The 18,371-nt window shown below is 52.8% G+C and overlaps 2 protein-coding genes across 14 annotated transcripts in view; one reads left to right on the top strand and one right to left on the bottom strand.

Moving 5' to 3' along the window:
- Positions 1-7,801, top strand: part of VGLL4 (vestigial like family member 4) — a 176,399-nt gene extending 168,598 nt beyond the window's left edge. For all 5 annotated transcript variants that reach the window (XM_047781016.1, XM_047781006.1, XM_047780995.1 and 2 more), the window contains 2 exons: positions 4,608-4,728; positions 5,107-7,801. In XM_047781016.1, the coding sequence (XP_047636972.1) occupies positions 4,608-4,728; positions 5,107-5,378 (393 nt within the window). In that variant the 3' untranslated portion in view covers positions 5,379-7,801. The remainder of the gene's footprint in view (positions 1-4,607; positions 4,729-5,106) is intronic.
- Positions 7,802-8,796: 995 nt separating this feature from the next.
- Positions 8,797-18,371, bottom strand: part of ATG7 (autophagy related 7) — a 376,249-nt gene continuing 366,674 nt past the window's right edge. For 5 of the 9 annotated variants that reach the window (XR_007135006.1, XR_007135007.1, XR_007134999.1 and 2 more), the window contains 2 exons: positions 16,564-16,719; positions 8,797-9,108 (listed from right to left, as the gene is read on the bottom strand). Coding sequence is in view for 3 of the 9 variants with exons in the window: in XM_047780900.1 (XP_047636856.1) it covers positions 9,076-9,108 (33 nt within the window). In the remaining 6 variants the exon portion in view is untranslated. The remainder of the gene's footprint in view (positions 9,109-16,563; positions 16,720-18,371) is intronic. The other 4 variants (XR_007135009.1, XM_047780900.1, XM_047780910.1 and 1 more) reach the window with 1 other exon arrangement.

The raw sequence follows: 18,371 nt of genomic DNA, 5'->3' as shown, positions 1-18,371 counted from the left end.
CTCACAGGTGGGGTTAGATGTCAGGTTGCTTCACCTTGGGCTGGAATTCCATCAAGTCAATGATCATGGGGCTCTTAGCTCCTGCTGGTCAGAAACCTGTGATTGGCAGACAAAGATTTTTTTCTTTATTATTATTATTATTAAAGGACAATAAGGAAACTAAGTTACTACACGATAAACACAGATTGGTAGGAAAATAGACTTAAAAGGGGGGCTTCTGCTTCTGGGGGAATAGTAATAAAAGTAGACACTGGCATCGAGGCTAAGAATCAGCTCCTGAGCCACAGCCTTTCTCTCTCAACCTCTGGGGCCTGTGACCTAATGGGTCTTTGAGCAGAGGAGGGACCGGCGTGGCCGGAGCTGGGGCTCGGCCTCCGGGCTGCTGGCTGTGTCCCTGCCCCCTTGTCCCCTCCCGCACTTGGTTCTGGCCCCGACTGTGACAACTGCCTGTGGGGACCCCAGGAACTGGGCGAGGCGGTGATTCCGTGAGGCCAGTGAACAGCTCCACTTCCAACCTTGGAGCCCATGGTTTCCTTCGTTCCTTTTCCAGAACTGTGTAGACCCCTGCTTTGCGTAGGATGTGTTAGAAGCTGGTCTAGCTCTCTGCGGGCACTCAGGGTTTGAGTTCAGAGACAGGTAATCAGACGACTCACCTGTGAACGTAGGGTTAGTAAGAACACGCTGAGCTACTCGTCATCCACTTAGTGACCGCGCAGCGCCACTGGAGCCTCGAAGCCCTGGAGGGGGAGGCGGACTTGCGGTGCGGGCTGCATGCAAATGGCGATGTGAGGAGAGGGCTTCAGGGGCAGAGGGGAGGTGACCTACGTGGAAGAGGAGTTTATTTCTAGAATCTGGGGAATTCAGCCCTCTGGCTCCAGCCACTCCCGGGCAGAGTTCCTCAGAAGGGTGGCTGTGGCCCTTGGTGGCCTGGGGGACAAGCGCCAGGTCTCTGCCCAGAACAGGGCGGCGGGCGGGCCCTCCCTCCCCTCTCTGCAGTTCTTTGACATCTTCTTGAAATCATGGATTTCCATGGCTTTGCAAGGCTTTTGAGGACCTTCTGGTTGGTTCTGGCCACTGCTGCTGTGTGAAGGATACCTCTGGATGTTGACTGGCTGTCATGACCTCAGCTCCCACCCCACCGTGTCATGGGCCTGGCTGCCCCCGGCCCTGGGCGGGTTTTCCAGCAGAGAACCTTGACCTGCCCCTGTGTTCCTTTGGGCTTCCTGCTGGGACAGAGAAGCAGACAGCAGCTCTTCTGGGATGGCAGTGATCCCAGCTTTCGTTAGGAGCCTGGCTGCCCACCCTCAAACCCCGGCTTGGCTGCTGGTCTCCGGGTCCCATCCCAGGATAACTGTTTACCGGCTCCTCTGTCGGCCCCACATGGCTGGGACGCTCAGCTCCAACTTGAGCTTCTGCTCAGTGCTGGGCTCTGCAGGTGCAGTGCCGACGATGGACTTCAGAGTCATCCGCCCATTCCTGGGACTTCTGTGTCACCTGCTGTCAGCAGGGCTGCAGGAAATGACGGTGGGGAGAGGCTTCCTGGAGCGTCAGCCAAGCTGGCAGCTCTGCGGGGCGGGCAGTGGGCAACTTACTCCTTGCAGTGGTGAGTGGGACTCCGATCTCTGGGAACTGGGACTGGAAGGCTCCCAGAGAGGCAGGTCTGGGGTGGCTGCGGAAAGTGTCACCCATTCCGTGGTTTTGTGACAGCAGCTGTTCTTAAGTTACAAAGATGCCAAGAGGATGGCAGCCAATGAGGAGAGACAGGATAAGCTTAAAGAGGAAACATCCAAGGGACAGCAAACCTTGGGATTGTCCCCACGTGGGAGCCACTTGCAGCTGGGGTGGGTGGGGTGAGGGGTAAACAGCACTTGATGACAAATTCTCAGTCTCCAGCAGGTCACAGTGTGGCCTTCATCTCCCCGGTCCGGAAAGTAAGGGTGTTGGGCCACATGAGCGCATGGGCACGGGCCGTGTGGAAGCAGGAGGCTGTTCCAAGTGTGGTGGGTGGCACCCAGCGGGTGTCAGGTCCCGGGCGAGCTCAGCCAGACACCTGCAGCCTGGGTTGTGGGCAGGAGAGGAAGCCCCCAGGCACTGACCACGTCCACCAGTGTTCACTTCATCTTGGGTCAGGAGACAGAGGTGGTCCCATTCCCAGGGAGCTGCCACAGCCTCTTCTTAGAATCCAGCCCTGCCCTGTCTGGCAGGGGCCATGCTCTCTCTTGGAGTGGCCTTTCCTACAGCCCTAAGACTGGACATCCACCATATGCTTCGGCCTAAGCTTCCCTTACTGCTTTCTCTGACACTGCATTTCCCCCCAAACACGCCCACACGCTCTGACCTTTGCCTTGGTCAGGGACCTGGTTCCAAGAACAGAACCCACCTGAGCTGGTTTAAGCACAAAAGGAAGTTACATTGGGAGGACCTAGGGCGTTGCCCAGAGCCAGGGTCATGGGTGCAGCTGGACTCAGGAACGAAGGGCTGGTCCTTGTCTGGGAGCGCTGGAAGGGGGATGGGACCCTCTGTCTGCCCCTGGCGCTGTGCCTGTCCCGCTCTTTGCATCCTTTTCTCTCTCAGCGTCTCTGTCACATGGCCAGCTTGGCATGGGCTGTCCCATGGCTCAACTTGAACCTCCTCCTGAGCTGGCCCCAGTAGTTGGCCCTCAGCCTGAGTCAGCGATCCAGTCGGGCCCAGGGGGACAGGGTCACTTGTGAACACGGCTGCCATAGCTCCATCCCCAGGATGGAGGGTGTGTTCCTACGAGGCGGGATGTGGGCAGATCACAGGCTCAAGTTTAAACAGACACTTCAAAAGGTGGCCTGCTGGCTGTCCTTCAGCTGCAGGTCAGGACTCCCATACGTGACCATGGCCAGGCCCCCACACCTCCATCTCAGGTGATGCTCCAGGCCCCTCTTGAGGTATCGTTCTTTCTGTTTCACACTTGAAGGAAGGTGCGCTCAGAGGCATGAATGAAGGTCCTGCCTAATGAGTGAAAAGCTGGTTCACCCCAGGTCAGCCTGGCCTCAAAGCCATGTTCTTAGAGTTGCTGTTGTGGCTCAGTGAGTTAGAACCCGACTAGTATCCAGGAAGATGCAGGTTTCATCCCTGGCCTCACTCAGTGGGTTAAGGATCCAGCATTGCTGAGGGCTGTGGTGTAGGTTGCAGATGCGGCTCAGATCCTGTATTGCTGTGGCTGTGGTGTAGGCCGGCAGCTGCAGCTCCAATTGGACCCCTAGCCCGGGAACTTCCAAGTGCCACGGGTGCGGCCCTAGAAAGCAAAAAATGAGAAGATAAAAATCCACGTTTTCTCTTCTCTGCCATTTTCACCCACGTGGTGAGTTGTCACACTGACTCTCAGTGGCTCCACCCCATTGCTGATGTGTCAACCATTGACAATGCCCCGACTTCTTTCACATGCTGCTGCCAAGCCACTTCTTCCCATGTCTTGGACGGGTGGCTTGTCTCGTGTAGATCCCGATCTTGGTCTCGGACGCATTCTCATCGCTCCTGTTCACATCCCATCAGGGGAAGGTTTGGTGTGCAGGCCTTCACACCGGCTACTGATCCACTTCTTTAAAGGAATGGGGGGCGACCCTTCAGCCAGCCCCTCACTGGCTGTCTCGTCCTCCTACCTCTTGTCCTCAGGGGTGTTGGGAGGCAGATACTTGCTTGAGAGAGATGTGGGTGCACAGATGGTTTCTGTCCCGGTTCTGCTCTGAGGTCTGGGGATGCAGACTCGCCAGTCCCTGCGCTGAAGCCTGCATGGTCTGCAGGAGGCCGGTGAATCTGTAAGGGCTGGTCTGTTTGCTGAATGTGCTGGTAGAGTGGTCATAAAAGGCTTCACAGAGGTGATATTTGAACAGGGTTTGAAAGCACCAGTGGAGTGTGCAGGGCAGACAGTGTGGAGGTTTGGGGAAGGAGAGAAGAGTGTGTGCAGGCGGGTTGGGGGAGGGTGACGTGTGTCATTCAGGCGCTTGGAGAGATTTCCTGCATTTCTGTCTCCATCGTGACTTGTGTGGTCCTGGTAGAAAAGACTGGAGCCACAGCTTCAGTCTGAAGCAAGCCGGGAGTATATTGGAAGGTCCTGGGAGGGCCACACTGAGAAGGACGGGGACCATGCACTCTGAGGACCTTAATGGTAGGAACTGTGGTCCCTTTGCAACCCTCTGCCATCTGCACACTGGTCTCTGACTCCCAGGTTCCATTTCAGCTCCCAGCAGCTGAGCCTCTGTCCCATGTCCCTCATGGACTCAAATGGCCACGAACAAGGGTCACTGCCCCAAGAAAGGACGGCTTGGGAGTGGGCTGAGCTCATACTCTCAAGGCTTGTTCACTGTGGATTCAGGAAGTGGAGCAGTGTGACCCCCACTGTGACTAGGAGGTGGCAGGTGGGCCATGTGGATGCTGGGGAGGCCCCACCTGGAGGCACCCAGGAGGCCGATGGCACTCCACTTTCCGTGCTGGACAGGTGCCAGCCACAGTTGGGGGCACAGGGCGGTTGGCCTGCCTCTGAGCTGGGCAGGGACCCGAGGACTGGGGTTGCCCGTGGGGCTGGGGCAGCACAGCTACCCATCCTCCCACACCCGCGCTGACAGCTCTCCTCTCCCCAGAACCGGCCCTCGGTGATCACGTGCGCCTCTGCCAGCACCCGCAACTGCAACCTCTCCCACTGCCCTGTGGCGCACAGCGGCTGTGCAGCCAGCCCGGCCAGCTTCCGGAGGGCCTCGAGCTGTAAGTGCTGACCCCCTCTGCACACGACTCAGTGCAGTTCCAGCCTCTTCTGTGTCCTCATGTTGATGGGAACCACCAGCCCCTGGGGGCCATTTCTGATCCAGGTGGACAGGGTGGCTTTGAGCACAGGTACGCCCAGCGTGTGCTCAGCTTGGGTGGAAGGGGAAGGGGCACATTGGCCCTGACCTCCAGGCCCACTCTACTTGGGGGCACAGTGGGGGCTGCTGTTCTTACGGCCACACTCTGCATCTGAATGTGTACCTAGCCCGGGGCAGCAGGCATGCTGCCTGGTGGCAGGTCCAGCGACCCACCTAGGCCGGGTGAAGTGGGCCCTCTGTCCCCAGGTCCCATCCCTGACTGCTGTCCTGCTCCCCACAGCCGCCACCACCTGTGACCCCGTGGTGGAGGAGCATTTCCGCAGGAGCCTGGGCAAGAACTACAAGGAGCCTGAGCCGGCACCCAACTCCGTGTCCATCACAGGCTCTGTGGACGACCACTTTGCCAAAGCCCTGGGTGACACATGGCTGCAGATCAAGGCAGCCAAGGACGGCGCATCCAGCAGCCCCGAGTCAGCCTCGCGCAGGGGCCAGCCCGCCAGCCCCTCTGCGCACATGGTCAGCCACAGCCACTCCCCATCCGTGGTCTCCTGAAGGAGCGCTGCCCGCGAACATGATGCGGATCTGCATGGTTTGCCTGAGCTTTGAACAGTCAGTGCTTAAAAAATGGGGCGGGGCGGGGGGGAGTCACAGGGGTGGGGTGGGAGGAAGGGAGGGGTGGTTTATTCGCAAAACCATGACGTCGGGATTTTTGTTGTTTTGTACTTGCTTGGTATTTGTACATGGGGCCCTCAAACAGCAGCATCCATGGTGGCACCTGTCCGATGCGGCACCTAACTTCCTGCCTCAGTCACCAAAGAAACCCTGGTGCAGGGCTGCTGCCTGACAGGGGCCAGAACTCCGCGGCGCTTTCAGTCACAGGCCAGGCCACTGGTGACCAGACGCTTTGTGCTTTCTCATTTGCTTCTTGAGACCGGGGTGTGTGTGTGCTTGTGTGTGTGCGTCTACTTGAAGAGAACGGAACTGTCGTGTCTGATTTGCACTATGGGAGGAGGACTGAAGTTGCCTGCCTGACAACTTGGTGCAAGATGCTAGTACTCTGAGGGCAGACTGCTGAAAACCAGAGGGTTTAAGGATGACATTTCTGACCATTTGTGTGGGGGTTTTTTGGTTGTTTTTAAAATTTAGACAAAACTGCTTTGGAAGGGGAAGTCTCATGCAGGTTATAGGTCTTTCTCTGTCTAGATATCAGGTGCTTGCAACTGGACTGCAGACTCCACCAATCACGGGCATTTTACCTTTTCTAAACACTGCAGTTTGTTAGACTAGAGCTGAGGTTGGAGGATTCCGTAGTGCTTTAAACGTGATGCATGTTTTAATGGATAAAAATAGCTGGTTTCTATTAATTGTATAGACAGTAAACAAAAACCTTAATACTTTAGCTTTTCAGAGTTTGTTTATTTTTGTCAGTTACAGTCCTAGATATACTTACTGCTGGTACAGTTGTACTCTAAGATTTGTGTTTGATATTCACGTTACTCCCAAGTGGCGCGGGCCCTGGAGAAGGGCAGGCGAGTGGCTGGTCAGCCGTGGGTAGGATGCTGGAGTTTTTGGCCGCAGGCTGACCTCATCATTTATTTTTTGCATCCGTCTGCTTATTACACATCTTAGGGGAGCTGGCGTTTGTGTCTTCCAGCCCCCTCCTCGCAGAAACTGCTCTCTTTGAACTCTTGGCTGAACAGCAGATTCCTGACAATCTGTGATACGGGATTTTGTACATGTCCTTGTACACCGCGGCCAAGGCAGCATACATTCCTCTGATTTTACACAGTTACAACAGCATTTATTATCGTTTGCTCTAGTAATAGCTACTAACTAGAAATTAGGTGAAGAAGAAAGCATGACAGACCCAGCTGTGGATGTTCAACAGCTGCTCCTCTTGATAAATGTTTCTATGCCCCACCCCCCCCGCCCCGCGCTACCTTCCCACCTCGCCAACTAGGGCGCTTGCGCGCTCGCCTGGCTGCGCGGCACTGTGGACTCACGGGGGCCCTTGAGGCTGGTTTTCAGTATGAGAAAGATCCAGGTTAGCAGATTCGTTTTAAAACGTGGCCTTGGGTGAAAAGGCACGCGGACTGGCTCTTGTGGCCACAGGGCGGCTGCAGGTCTTTTAACAGGCGGGAGGAAAGCTGCCTCCTTGGGCCCCCCGCACACATTTCCCTCCCACTTAACTGGGCTTCCAGGCTTTTGCATTCAGGCCCCTATATTTTCTGTAGGAAAAATCGTTGAGAACACTTTTTTTATATAGGTAACTTTAAGACCATCATTACGCTGTGCGTAAAGAATGTACAGAGAAATTTGTAGGTATTTTTTGAAGAACAATTAATTTGTTAATGATATGTAGCTATTTAATTTTTCCCTTTCCTATTGTAATCATTCATATTTTTTTTGTTTGGAAAAAAAAAGTTGATCTTTTTTTTTGTCGTAGATTTGTCTGTAAAAGTGCAGGAACACAGTTATTCTATGAGAACACTGCATCTGCCTTAATAGCCACTAGTTTGTTATTGCTACAGGCTACTGAGCGTCGCCACAGGAAAACTCCCCCGCTGCTGGCGGCTCTGTCAAGAATAGGTTCCTCACACGCCCACCGTCCACCAGCGAGGCCATCACTTTGGAGGGGACAATGGCGCTGAGGGCCGGGTCCCCAGCGCGCTGACCTGTCTGGGATAGGCGGCACCCGGGAGGAGGCCTTAGGCAGACGGGGAAGCAGAAAACCAAACATGTCACCGGGAAGGGACACTCCCTGGCCTCGGGTGGGCACAGTGAGGTTCCTCACTGAGCCACGCCATCTGCAGTGTGCTCTGACCATTCTCTCCATGTTTGTAAATCTGTAATATACCATTCTCTGTGGCCTGTTTTTCCTGGAAGAAGAAGAAAAAAAAAAGGTTTGGCAGGCCATCTTTTTTTTGTACTTAAAAGTAGCCTTAAGAACAATAATAAAGTGCTCTTAAACCACAGACTATGTGTGATCCCTGGATCCTGGAGTGACAGGACGGGGCGGTGGGGGCGGGAGGGAGCCGGGCTCGCCGCCCTACCCCCGTGTACAGGGGCTGTGTGGATTCAAGCCCCACATTGGCTGGGAAACTAATTTTAACGCCATGAGAAGCAATATTTAAAACCTAACCTGGAGTTCCCATTGTGGTGCAGCAGAAATGAATCCCACTGTCATCCATGAGGATGTGAGTTCAAGCCCTGGCCTCGCTTAGTGGGTTAAGGGTCCGGTGTTTCCGTGAGCAGTGGTGTAGGTCACAGATGCGGCTCGGATCTGGCGTTGCTGTGGTGTAGGCTGGCAGCTGCAACCTGCCGGCCCCTAGCCTGGGAACCTCCATATGCCGAGGGTGTGGCCCTAAAAAGCAAAAAAAGAAGAGAGATAAAACATAACCTACAAAACCCCAGCTCTTGTACGAGTCAGCCTCAGACTCGATTTTGACTTTGGTTCTAGTCCCAAGACAGAAGGTAACACCACAGAAATAAAAGTGCAGGAAGGGCACCTCTCCTGGGCTTCCCTGCCCAGCTCTGTGAGTGTCACGGATGTGCACACCCAGGATGAGGAGGAAAAGCAGCCTGAGCGCCTCACCACCTCACCACCCCTGGTGGACACCTGGCCACAGACATGCACCCCCCCTCCCCCCCAGAGGCGCAGGAGCGGTGTGGGCTGCACACTCTGTCCTTAGTGGAGGCCTGTGTTCCCTGGGACAGCTGTGGTCCCCTCTGTCCTTCCCGCCAGCAGGCCATGCGAACGTGCACCAACAAGGATCTCAGCACCCATAGGTGCCCGGGGGCCTCTCGGTGCAGACTGCAGAGCTGGAGCTGGTTCCTCACGGCCTCATTTGGTCCGTGTTCGGCCAACTCCTCCCTGTCCTTAACTGCCACCCCATGGGGGTCAGAACCAGAAGGATCCTGGGAACATGACTACCGAACGCTTGTGACAAGAAGAAAAGAGAACTGCTCGTGAAGGGAACTGAGTCCCAGATCAATGGCAATGCCAAAGCCAAGGTTATTATTTAGCTCAGAATTGGTGGGATTGTGAATCATAAGAAATGGAGAACACCAGAAGCTCCTGGGCAGCGGAAGAAGGACCCCAGTCCTCAAGGTATAGGGACGAGGGGACCAGAAAGGTTGGAGGGGTTTGGGGCCCAGAATCACCAGTCCTGGGGGCGGCCGTCCTGCTCCAGCCACTGAGACCCCTGTGGGGCAGCCAGGGAGGGGTCAGCCTCTCGGGGGGGTGTTGTCAGACGGTCTCATCGTCGCTCATGTCCCAGATCTGCGTGGAGAAGGGGAGACACGCAGAGTGTTGAGTCACTGGGGTGGCTGTGACACACTATCAAATCCATGTAGACACGGCAATGAGCAAAAGGAACACGACTCCCCCTTGCAGCTCCCTCGTCACTATGGGATTGACAGCCCGTTTCTCGTACAAGGAAACCAGGTGTCCTTGCCTCAGGCCCCACGGGTGAGTGAGGCAGCCCCTGGCCAAGCCAGGCATGGGGACTCCGCATCTCTCCCTGCCCCAGCCAGTCCCCACCGCGCTTGTTCCCTTGGCCCTGACCACAGGCCCCGAGAATAAGCCCTCCTGCCACCAGCCCATGGGGGCCTGCCTCTGTTCCTGAGAGAGTGTGTGTCCTTGGGGGGGAGGTCTGACCTTGAGGGTGTGAATACGGGGAGACTAGGGCTCCCACAGCATCACTGTGTGGAGAGGAGTGAGTGAAAGCAGAGGGGACCCTGCTGGGGCAGCCCCCACGGGACAGCTCTGTGGGGCACCAGCGTGAAGCCCCCTCAGGGAGCAAGCCCAGACCAACAGAGGCCCAGGGGCTCCTCACACCCTGGGGGGCTGGCCCTGAACTTAGGCCTACAGACTTTCAAAATTCCTAGAATTGGTTGCAAAAGGCCACCTCAACACTAGCAGAGCTGAGAGAAGGAACATGCTGTTTACACGAGGCTGGCCCGGGGAGAAGGGGAGGCTCAGCCAAGGTAAACAGCAGCCAGCCTGGCGTTCAGAGTCAGGGATGTGGAAAATAAATCGCAAGAGAAGGAAATTTCCTCTCTCTTGAGGACCAGGCACCTGGGGCCAGGGGCTGGGCTGGGTGTGTCTTTCACCCCTGCCCCATGTACCCTACTGTGCAAGGACACTGGGATGGGGCCACAAAGATCCAGACGTCTGAAGAGGCTGGGGGGTGCAGGCTGAGTGCAACCAGGCTGCCCACCCAGCTCATCCTCAGCACGGCCTGGTGCAGACCCTTAGGCCTGCCCCCTCGGGTGGGAATCAGTGGGGGGTGGGGGGTGAAGTGGTTGCTTCTCCAACCAAGACTGCACCTGATGCCCCCCCCCCACACCCCGGTCCTAACCACATGCCTGGGGGAAGCGCATTGATTCTTTCACTCCCTTGTTTAATAAACACATGTTTACGGAGCCCTCCCTGTGCCACTTGCTGTGCAGTTCTGATGCAGACTCCTGTGAGGTGCAGATAGAAACCAACTCGGAGAGGGAAGTCAGCCAGCCCAGGATCACACGGCAGGAAGTGACAGAGCTGGGAACATGGGTGAGTGAGGGGTTTTGAGAGTAAAAAAGGCTTCCAGGATGCAGGGCTGGGCAGCCGCATGGAGAGGGCCATGGCTGGGGACCCTACCAGGCTGAGATGAAGGAAAGGCAGGGGGTGAGGCCAGTGGACCAAGGCCTCCTATGACCGCCTGTCCAGGGAGGGGAGCCACCAGCGAGGCCCGGGCAGAGTCCATCCATGTCAATGAGCAACACCCTCTGCAAATGGGCTGCCAGGGTTGTTCACTGCACTTGGGGGCAGGGGCAGGCAGGGCTTTCAAGGGGAGAGCAGGCGCCTCCGTCCATCCTTTCATCCATTTTATTGAGTCTCAGCTCTAGGGAAAGGTCTCAGCACCTACCCAACTCCTCCCCTTGCTCCTGGCACTGCCCGGGCTATGGAGGCCATCAGGGAAGCCACCCAGAGGGCTTATTATAAGGACTCTACGGAAGGGGTCAGAGTGATGGATTTTACCAACTGCTCAAGTTCCCTGGGCCCATGGTGAGGTGTCTGCTAGGGCAGCCATGCCTTGTGCTGTTGGCTGGGCTCAGGAAAATAGGAGCAGTCTGAATTATAAATCTCCAAAAACTTCAGCCTTGACAAATACTATGTGATCTCACCTAAGGCACAGACACTAAAAAAGCCAAATTTGTAGAACCAGAGACTAGATGGATGGTTGCCAGGGGCTGGAGGGAATGGGGAGATGGTCAAAGGGTACAAGCTGTGAGTTACAGTAATTAAGTTCTGAGGATCTAGTGTTCAGCCTAGTGACTATAGTTTACAGTATTGTATACTTTAAATTTGCTAAGAGAATAGATTGTTAAATATTCTCACCACAAATTTAAAAAGGGATGTGAGGGAGTTCCCACTGTGACACAATGGGATCAACAGCAGGTCTTTGCAGGGCAAACATGCAGGTTGAATCCCTGGCCTAGCACAGCGGGTTAAAGGTTCCAGCATTGTTATTGCTGTGGCATAGGTTGCAACGGTGGCTCGATTCTGATCCTTGGCCTCGGAACTTCATATGCTACTGGGCAGTCAAAAAAAAAAGGCATGTGAGTTGCTAGATGTGTTAATTAACTTGATTGTGGTGATCATTTCACAATGTATATGTATATTAAGTCATCACCTTAAAAAAAATCACATATGCAACCTAAAAACATAGTTTTTCTCAACTATAGCTCAATAAAGTTGGGGATAAAAAGAAACTTAAGCCTCATCTCCTCCCAGACTATGGACTCCCAGGGGGCTAAGGTTCGTCTGTTCCCTGCCAGGTCCTCAGCCTCCTACATGGCACCTGGCACATGAATGTTCTCTTAATGAATGAAGGTTGTAATAAATTGGCAGAGAATTTTAAAATATTAGTACCCAGTACCGGCAAGGGTATGGTGAAACACGTCCAGGCAGAGTATAAACTGGTAACATATTTCTTAAAAGAAGAGGTTTGTCAGTAGGTAACACAAAGCTTTAAAAATGTTTGTACCCTAAGGAAGAGGTAAATGATCTTTCTGCAAATGATATGCAAATACAACTAGAAAACCCAAGAAAATACATGCTAAGATGAATACAGACAATAATGAGTATTCAGTAAGATAGCAAGATAGGAAATTAATGACACTGAATTATAGCCTCCTTGCATACACACAATATCCAGCTAGAAAACATAATGAGAGAGAAGAACCCATTGTAAGAGCAATGGAAAGATAAATTTCTAGGGCATAAGCCTAACTTGAAACACACAACATCTTTATAGAACACACACACACCAAAATAAATAAATAAATAAATAAAAACCCTTCAAAGCAGTCCTGTAACAGTCCTCACAAGAATCATGAGCAAAGTAAACTGGGATAAACAGGGAAACACCCTGTGTTTTTGCACAGGACAACACTGCTAACAAAGCCAACTTTCCCCAAGAAAACCTACAAAGTTAACACAATCTCAGTTTTTAAAAAATCAAGTATCCTTCCTGCAGCTAGACATGCTGGTTCTAAAGTTTATGTGGAAAAAGAAATAAGCCAGAGTAAGAAAACTTTTGAGTATGAAAAGAAAGCAGTGAGGAGGTTGCCCTACTATATGTTTAAACATGTCATAAAGTCTGTAATTTAGAGGGTTGCATTAGCAGAACAGACTGATGGGCCAATGGAACCAACTGAGTACAGAAAACGAACAGAAGAGAATGTCCAGACACATATGGAAATTTAGTATTTTAATAAGAAAGGTCTGGGGAATGTGATCTCGAATCATTAGGAAAGTATAGGCTTTTAAATAAATGATACGGGGACAACTGGAAAGTCATTCGCAAAAGATAAAATTGATTCCATGCCTCACTGTGTATCAGAATCAATTCCAAATGGAGCAGAGATTTAAATTGAAGAAAAAAAGAAACCATTCAAATGCTAAATGCAAACATGGGTAAATTTCTTTATAACTTGGGAGTGGGGAGCCTATGACTTCAAATCTACAAACACTAAAAACAAATAGACTGAATTATGTAAAAACACACGTGAGCAATTTTTTATGGAAAAAACACTATAAGCCAAGTTGAAAAGACCAATGACACACTAGGAGAAAACATTACAACACACCGTAAAGGGCTCATCCCCCTAACATATAAGTAGCTCATAAAAATCAAGAAGAGGAGTTCCTATCGTGGCTCAGTGGTTAACAAATCTTACTGGTATCCATGAGGACGCAGCTTCGATCCCTGGCCTTGCTCGGTCGGATAAGGATCCGGCGTTGCCCTGAGCTGTGGTGTAGGTGGCATACTCAGCTGGGATCCCACATTGCTGTGGCTGTGGTGTAGGCCGGCAGTTGCAGCTCTGATTTGACCCCCAGGCTGGTAATCTCCATATGCCATGGGTGTGGCCCTAAAAGAAAAAAAAAAATCAAAAATCGAGAAAGACCAATAAACTGATTAAAAAAAAAAAAAAAAAAAACAGGCCAAAGACACGGACAGTTTATAGAAAAAGATAAGCAAATAGCATTTACACATAAGAAGAGGTGTTCAACCTCAGAATAAGAGAAATGTAAAAATTTCTTAGGCCCTAAAACCCAAAACTTCTCTGAAAGACACCACTATGAAAATGAAAAGGCAAACCACAGCCTAGGAGGAAATATCCACACTACATAAAGAGGACTTGTGTCCAGAATATACTAAGAACTCTGCCAGCTCAACCGTAAAGAGACAACTTGATTTTTTAAAAACTGGTCAGAAGATTTGAACAATGCACAAAAGAGGAAGGATGCTCGGCATCCTTGGTCTTCAGGGAAAGGCAAATCTAAAGCACTAAGAACCAGCACACCCTGCCTTCGAGAATGGCCTCATGGAAAAAGGCTGGGAGAACATGGGGTAGAGGGAGCTCCCCCACTGCTGCCAGTGGGCATGTAAATGGCACAGCCTCTCAGGAGAAAGGCCTGGGGGCTTCTCAAGACCAATCCACAGTGATGTACAAAAGAAAGTCATTGGTCACACTCCCCAAATTCTACACTTAAAAGGGGTGTGTTTTCTTATATGTACACTGCATCTTTAAAAAGTTGATGATTTTTTTTAAAAAGCTACACAGAAAATGTTCTCACTTCTCAGGCTGATGGAACTCCCAAAGCTTAATAGTCCCAGCGCTGTGGAAAACACCACTCTCCTATAAGGCTGGAGGCACGGGAAAATTTGGAAAACTTGGCAATATCCACGGAAGTATTTGTGTCTTCACTCCTGGCCCAGGAAGCTCATTTTTTGTAAACTGTGTGAAAATAAACAGAAATGATAAGCCAGAATTCAATCTAAGTGGCGGCCTGGCCTGTTAGGGTGGGATGGCTCCAAGCATACCTTTTCACTTTAGAACCAAGTAAATGTTCTATGTATTTGAAAAAGTTAAAAAGAAAAGTAACCAAAAGCACAGCCACAAAAGAAAAATTAGGCTTTTTCAAAATTAAAATTGAGGCATCATTAAAATTAAGAACTTCTGTGCATCAAAGGACCCTATTCAGAAAGTGAATGGACAGTGAAAGTGAGAAAATATTTGGAACGTCTCTGATAAGGAACCTGTACCATTACAACTGAATAATAAAAAGACAAGTAATCTGTTTTTTTAAATGGGTAGAAGAGTTGAATAAACAGTTCTCCAAAAAAGATAAATGTCCGAGTAGCTCATGAAAAGACTTAATCATCATTAGATATCAGCAAAATGCATATCGAAACCACAAGGAAACAACGCCAAGTACGTATGTATTAGGATGGCCTTAATCAGACAGTAACAAGTGTCAGCGAAGATGGGAGAAACAGGCACCCTCATGCGTTTCTATTGGAAACAGTAAAATGGTGCAGCCACTTTGGAAAGCAGTCTGGCAGTTCATCATTAAACAGAATTACCACATGGCCCAGGAATTCCACTCCTGGGTGTCTACCCCAGAGAAGTGAAAACCCCTGTCCACACAGAGCTGTGTGCACAGACGTTCACAGCGCTATTTGTAATAGTCACAAAGTAGAAACAGCCCCAATGTCCACCAAGGGATGAATGGAAAATGTGTTCTCTCCCTACAGTGAAGTATCGTTTGGCCCCATACCTGTCTCTACTGTCTTCTCAAGAGCCTGAGGGCCTTTGCTTGTTACAGAGTAGGCAACTTAAGTACAGAGGAAATGCTGGAACCTCTCCAGGCAGCCAAACTAGTAATGGGTAGAGCAGAGGCTCTTTCCACTTTATCTCACCATTTTCTTAATTGTTGAGCATAATTCCTTCTGAAAAACAATGACGGACGGAAGTCTGCCTCCTGGACCACCATCCTGTGAGGCTGACACACAGAGAGTTGCCCCATGGCCAAGAGCACACGTGGGAACACAGATAACCCACGGCAGTGAAAGGCCAGGCCAGCCAGTCCTGGCTCCCAGGGTCCCCTACCTCTGTCCTCTGGCCCTGTTCAGACAGCTGGCTAAGCTCCTGCCCTGTGGCTCGGGCCTGGGACCTGCCCTGGAACATACAGCTGGACATAGCCCTCCACCAGCTGCCTGCCCCCAGAAGGCGCTGCGGCCCTCCGGCCAGTGTAGCTGTGAGGACGGTGGGGCTGGGGCCACTGCTCTGAATCAAGAGATGGGGAGCCCTCCAGCCAGTGGGGCTAATCACCAGGGATCAGGCAGCAGGAGCGGGACCACACACCCAGAGGACCTCAAGGTTTCACTTCCCATTCTCCCAACGAGACAGAGCCTTTCAGAGGAGCCGTTCATTATTCATTTTCAAACTTGGGTCCCATTTCTGGACCATGCTGCCTGGAGCCTACCATGGACTAAGGTTTTTCTTTCATAAACACTGTAATTATCCCGTAAATGCCATAATTATATTTGTGTGTGTATTAAAAGTGTTCATTTGTTAAATGTAAACATTTAAAATACACCACAGGTTTTGAAACCTAGTTTTAGCATTTCATAAAAATAAAACTATCCAGTTCTCTCTGGGCCTCTGTGCAGCCCTGCTGCTCACACCTCCTAGCTGGGATCCTCACAGGTAAATCTGGGAAGGGCAGAGCAGAAGAGTCTGGGGGTGGAACTTTCTGGGGACCAGGTGAGGATATGGTATTGGGCCACCCCAGCAGACCTCCCAGCCAGGGCTCCATCCCTAGGGGAAGACTGAAGGTCCCATCATGTTTCCAGGTGGGTCACTACAGCTGTTCACTCAATTCACTGGGTAGCGGGCACTAGGCAAGGGGGGAGGGGGTCTCCCTTCCTTTTCTGTCTGTTGGGTGGTCAGTACCTTCCTCAGACCTATGGGAAACAATGGGGGGCTGGGATATGGCGATAAGTTAGCCCTGAGCAGTTCCAGGGGAACCACTGGGGTAGAGGAGGAAGGGGACAGGAGGCACCCAGAAATTGGCCCCAAACAGATCCGGCCAGAGAGCGGCATGCCAGCAGAGGGCGGGGCCAAGCAGGGCTCAGAACAGGGGGCCCAATTAGAGCCGAGCCCAGGGAGAGGGCGGGGCTAGCGGGCCTCCTGTGGCCAGTGGACTGTGGGCCTGTGCTTGGTCCCTGACATTCTAGGGCAGAGGCTTGGACAAGAAAGGGAGAGAAGGAGGTGTCCTGGCAAGAGGAGAGAAAAGTGGTGAGCAGCAAAGGGCAGGCTGCAGGCCAAACTCTGGGCCAACCCCTCCCTGGCCCTGGGCATTCCCACAGCTCCCCACCCCCCCACCCTCCACCGTCACCTGGGTGGAGACGCTGGGCTGGGATCCCAAGGAGGGACACGGGCCTGTTTCCAGGGTCACTGCAGCTCTAGAGGCCCACCAGAGAGAAGGATCTGCTGTTTGCAGCTATCACTGGCCCCTGGGAGCTCCCTCTGGGTCTGCACAGCTCCTCGGGTGCTGTTCACACAGGAAGGGTGCAATCAAGACCCATTTCTGGGCCACTGGGCCCCAACACCTCTCCAAGCTTGCCTCCCACCACTCTCCTCTAGCTCGCTGGGCTCCAGCTACAAGCTCTCCCTTCCCCTGGGCTTGCAGAGGCTTTCCTCTGGGCACAGGAGACCCCTCGCTGCCATTCTGCTCCGGCCCAAACAACCTCTTTGGCTCCTCCCATCGCTGGTCATGGTGCATCCACCTGACTCCCCATGGGACGGTAGGCCACCTGAAGGTGGGGCCTGGTCTGTCAGTTCCCTGTGTGCCCCCCTGCTCTGGTGCAGATCCTGGCCCCATATGCATCTTCTGAATGAACATAATCAGAACCATCTGCTCTGGGTGTGATTCCACAGTGGAGAAAAGGGGCATTTTTGGTGTGAACATAATCAAGAATCAAGCAGTGAAGAAAGGGTCCCTCAGGCCACTCGGCTTGCTGGGGATCCCAGAAGGTCAAGCCCTTGGCCTCCACACCCACAGGAGGGTGAGGCAGGGCCATGGGCATCTCCAGCCTGGAAGGCGGACAGCCAGCGGAGCCCAATTTCCGAGTGAAACCTTGAGTCCAGGCCACTGATGCCCTATTCTCCTCCTTCTGACCCCCATTGGGTCACATATCAGGCCCCAGGAGTCCAGAGAGGTGGGCAATTCTTGCTTCTGGACCCCAGGAGGCCCCGGGACAGGATCGGTGCTGGTCAGCAACAGTGTCATGGCACCGCAGCCACGGGGCTGGCCACTGGTGGCCTCTTGAGCTAACTTTGTGTCACATGCACCTGGGGAAGGTAGCAGGAGGGGCCGCTGGGTAAAGGCCCAGGTTCCGACCTAGTCCCAGATTCCCACCTGGAGCTCCCCTCACACCCCAGGAACAACCCCGCCCTCCCTTTCACTCTAAGTCCAGAATCTAGGGGCATGGCGTGCATGTCTGGTGTCCACAGATGCACACAGGATCCAAACGCTTCCAGATCCTTCAGCCTCTCAGACCAGGGTAACTGAAGGGAACTGCCTAGGCTGGCTGGTGTGAGATGGCAGCCGCCAGGGACAAACAAAAGCGGGGAGAAGGGAGAGAGTCTGAGCAAGGAAGCTGGAGGGGGTGGCGAGCACTTCCCAGGAATGATGCCTGTGCCCGGCAGGGGACGTCTGGGGCCAGCACTCCTCCTCGTTCACGCTCCACCCACTTGCCCTTTCACCCTCCTCGGTAGAGAGGAAATGACCCCCACACCCTGTCCTTGGGGACCTGCGCCTCTCTGATGCACCACCACCCTGGTGCCCCCCTTTTGAAAGATGCCCTCCTGCATCCCACCCAGCCCAGCCCCTACTGGGCACCAGAATGGGGCAGAGGGGTGGAATTAAGGCCAAGTCCCTCTTCTCAGGGAACCCAAGTCCCAATCTCAGCCTTCTAGATGCCAGGCAGCTAAAGGTTAGTGGAGTGGAGGAGGGTGGAGGCACAGCTAGAACTTCAGGGGCAGCTTGGGGCTTTAGAGTCTCCTGGTGGAGAACTCACCAGCCTTTCTCATCCCTTCCCCACAGTGTCTAATTCAGGGACCCATGGCCCCACTGTTCCAGGAACGAGGTTAAGGTTTTACTAAAAAGCAACTGTTGTGACCAAGGCAGCTGGTAGGATGCAA

This window comes from Phacochoerus africanus, chromosome 1, assembly GCF_016906955.1.
Source record: "Phacochoerus africanus isolate WHEZ1 chromosome 1, ROS_Pafr_v1, whole genome shotgun sequence".
Classification (NCBI taxonomy): domain Eukaryota; kingdom Metazoa; phylum Chordata; class Mammalia; order Artiodactyla; family Suidae; genus Phacochoerus; species Phacochoerus africanus.
This window is presented reverse-complemented; position numbering and strand designations above follow the sequence as displayed.